Here is a 3,865-nt window from a genome sequence, read left to right on the forward strand (position 1 = left end):
CACCTTCTTGTGGCCTCAAGCAACCCAGATATACCCGTGAAGACAGAGACCCAAGGCCGCTTCCTACTCGCAGACCCCACGACCAACAACTGTTCCCTGCAAATCAGCTCCTGGATGCAGGGCGCAGGCATCCTGGACGCCAGCACCGCGGCGCAGAGGTAAGCGCTCGGAAGCGACCCAGCGCTCTGGGGTTGGACGGCTCCGCGCCGCCTTCACGCAGCTTGCAGAGAGAGCTGCTAGGGCGCGGGCAGGAGGGAGCCCTAACTCTGGACAGTCCCCGCAAGCTCTCCCGCCCACCCTGCCCCGAGCGTCAGTGCTCTCTCCTGAGGATGTGGGGCGGGCAGGCCGGGGCGGGGCTTCTGCCTCCACTCCAGGCTGTCCCGGCTCTGACTTCTGACTATTGCAGGTGGGCCCGGCCACCCATGGCTCTAAGGAAAAGGTATCCCGCCTGCCCGCCGCCCTGAGCCTAACCCCACAACCACCAGCTTTGTAGGAACTCCCTGGGCAGTCCCAGTGCCCCTGCAGGTCCAATTCCGGGGCTCAAACCCAGCCCCCTTTCTGCTTTCCCACGCCCCTCAGTGGGAGGATGGGTGTGCTGTGCTGGAGAAGCGGCAGGGGGCTGAAGAATGGGAAAGACGAGGCGGGCAGCCCGCTTTGCTAGCTAGAGTGATTGGGGCTGGGAATGGGGCAGGGCCGCTCAGGTCCCGCCTCTTCTCAAGGTGTTTTTCTGGTGGGTCCTACGGGAGGCTGGGTGTCCCTGGGAAGCCCGCACCCACACCCATCTCCTCTGACTCCTTTGCAGGAGTCTGGGCAGGGAGGCTGGGTGGGGGATGGACTCATGGATTTGGAAAGGAAGTTTAAAGATGTGTTGACCTGCCCCCACAGCACTAGGGCCCCCAGCTTCTTCTATCTCTAGTCGTGAGCATGGGGGGAAGGGGGGTAGTATGGAGAGGTGCTGCCTCTGCAGACAGCTGGGACATGGGAAAGCTGGACTTCCCAGAGTCCTGAGCAGCTGCTTGTACAGCAGCCTGAAGGGATTCTCATAGGGGATTGCCTGGCACCCAGGCCATATATTCACATCCCCTGCCCTGTCCAGGAGACACCACTCAGAGTCCAACCCCAGCCTTACCCCTTAGCACACCTTGTTTCATGCTGACTGAACCGGTGATTCTGCACGTCCTTTTATGACTGTCAGGAGGGAGCACTGGGGGGATTCTCTCTGGAGTTCATCTCTTCAAGAAGAGAAAGGTCTTCCTCTGCATTAATTCACTCATGATATGATTATATTCCAGAAAATTGGAAAATAGGACACAAAACCCCACCTCTCTAATACAACTACTGTCAACACTTTCTTCCCATCTTTCCTCTCATTACCATGTTTTTTCCTCTGTGCTATGCGTACAATTTTGTATCCCGTTGTTTTTCTGTTGGTTCTGGCTTTTTTATTTAATGTGACATAATCAATCTCTTAATATCGCCCCATGTTTCTCTCCACCTCTGGCTGTGTGGTGAAAGCTCCTTGTAACCGTGGATAGGGAGCTCCATTGGGGCCTCTGGGGTTTAAGGTCCCTCTTTTTCTCTGACTCTCTCCTGTGTCCCAGCCTCAGGCAGCAGGTTGGATGAGGGGGAAGCAGATGTGAAGGAGGCAAGTGCCCCTATAGCTTCTGTGGGTGCAGGAAGTGTGGGGTGAGGCTCTGCCAGCGGATTAGGCCACCAGCAGTGTTGTCTTCACATGGGGGTCTTGACTGGTGCTTGGGGGTCAGATGTGAGTCCCCAGGGCCACATTGCTGGACTCAGAAGGCTTCCGCAATTTGAAAGGGGGCATTTCTTCAGGCCTAGGCTGCATGTCTCCAATTCCAGAGACTTGTCTTAGGACACAGCCTGAGGGGGCTCCCTGCCCCGCCCCCCACATTTGAGTGACTCTGGGTCACCTCCTTCCAGAGAGCAGGCTAATCCTTTCTCCTCATTCTTCCCGGAAGTAGCCCAGCCTCTCTCCTGTTTGTATCTCAATCCTCAGCTGGTCTTGTGCTCAGCTCTTCCCATCCTAAAACAGCAACAACAAAACTTCTTTTCCTGTCCCCACCTCCCTCTTCAACCTCTGCCTGGTTCCTCTCCCTCTCATCTCTGAGAAACTTGCCCAGGAGCACCCCACCCCCCACCCCACAAGGCTGCTTAGCTGTCTTTTATGCTCTCCTTTGCCCCACAGTCACCTGGTTGTCGAGGCTTCTGGAAGTTCCCTCTGTGTCCTACTCCTGATCTCAGTGCCTACAGACAACTTGTAATGATGTCATGCCCTCCACCACTTTCCTCTCTGGCTGATGGTTAACCTACCCTGGTTTCCTACTGTCCAACCTCGGCCTCTCACCACTCCCCCAAACCATCTGCCATGCATTGGGGATCAAAGCGATATTTCCAAAGAACTCTTCTCTGCTCATGTCCCTCTTCAGTTAAAAACGTCAGTGACACCCCCTTCCTCCCAGAGATTCAGCATTCAAGGCCCATCACAGTCTGATCCCAAGTTTCCTTGCAGCCTTTGTATGATACTTGTCACTCAGTAATGGCTCTTGAAACAGTCTCCCTGTTCCTGGCACCCACATGCCCACCAAATAGTCTTACCCAGTACCTTCTCTCTCTGTGCCCTCCCACCCAACCCAGGGGAATGGTTGTCAGTGCTGCCTAAGTGCAGCCAGAGTCAGCTGTGCCCTGACTCTCCCAAGCTTCCTTGCCTGCTAGCCTGTTCCTTCAGAGCAAGGAGGGTGACTTGTTCGTCTTGTGTCCACAGCATGAGGACAAGCTCGAGCAGTCAGTAGTGGGGCAGAGAGCATCTGCTGAAGGAGACAGGAGTGCATGTTGGAAGGTTCCCAGACTCCTTTCTGTTGGGCTACCCTTTCCACTCCGGTGGTCTCCAGGATCTACCTGACCCCAGGAACCAGGTACTGGGGCAGCAGCCGCTCTCCAGCTCTGCAAAGCCAAGGTTCACAGAAGCTAGAAAAGGAGAAACCCCAGACCCTAAGGACAGTAGGGAGGATCTGCCAACAGGAAGGAAGTTCTCAGCAAAAGAGGGGTGGGGGGAAAGAGGGGCTGCATACCCTCACACTGGAGGCAACAGTGAAGGGCAGGGAAGCCTGGTGCAGAGACTGGCAGGGTCTTCCAAGTGGAGAGCTTTGCACAGGACCCTGGCCATTGCCATGACTGTCCCCTCTCTGGGCCAATAGGACTTTAGCTCTGAGACCCATATCCCAGCTTCCCCAACTCCCCTTCAGACCCACATCCTCTTGTTAGAGTGCTCAGCACAGAAGCAGCTGTCCTGTCTTTCCGATGTGATGCCCAGCCTGGGGCCCGTGGAGGACCCGGCCAGCCTCCCCTCGAGCTGGTTCCATCGCACTTGCAGGGCCCTAAGAGGCAAGCCAGCTGGGGCTGCCTTTCCTGTAAGCAGCTGCAGGCTAGCCTCCCTGCTAGGAAATGCTTTTGTTTGCTTTAATAATTAATAGCCGCTCCTCAGCCTGGGACCTGGCAGACAGGCCTGTGGGTGGGTGGTGAGGGAGTGGGCAGAGAGAAGCAGGGTGGCCAGTCTTTTTCCTTCTTGTTTAGGGACCTCGGTGGCTGAGACAATTTCCTGGGGCAGGTGATCAGAGCCGCTGTTGGGACAGTGGGGGCAGAGGATATGAAGCAGCCCCCAAAGCCTCCTCTCCGCAGGCAGCTGTGGACATGGCTCTGACAAGCTGCGTCTAGCCACTAGGTCTTCCTCTGCCCACGTGGCCGAGGTGGGTGCACACCAGCGAGCTTCTGCTTTTACCTTCCCTGGTCTGCGGCACAGCCAGGCTCTGGGCATGTCGGGTTGGGCAGGACTAGGCCCGTAGATCTT

The 3,865-nt window shown here is 56.4% G+C and overlaps 1 protein-coding gene across 1 annotated transcript in view; it reads left to right on the plus strand.

Annotated features, from left to right (window-relative positions):
• The first annotated feature begins 112 nt into the window (after positions 1–112).
• EBF4 (early B-cell factor 4) overlaps positions 113–3,865 on the plus strand; it is a 51,609-nt gene continuing 47,856 nt past the window's right edge. The window contains exon 1 of the mRNA XM_015560214.1: positions 113–158. Within this exon, the coding sequence (XP_015415700.1) occupies positions 115–158 (44 nt within the window). The 5' untranslated portion in view covers positions 113–114. The remainder of the gene's footprint in view (positions 159–3,865) is intronic.

Source organism: Myotis davidii, unplaced genomic scaffold (genome assembly GCF_000327345.1).
Source record: "Myotis davidii unplaced genomic scaffold, ASM32734v1 scaffold32, whole genome shotgun sequence".
NCBI lineage: Eukaryota > Metazoa > Chordata > Mammalia > Chiroptera > Vespertilionidae > Myotis > Myotis davidii.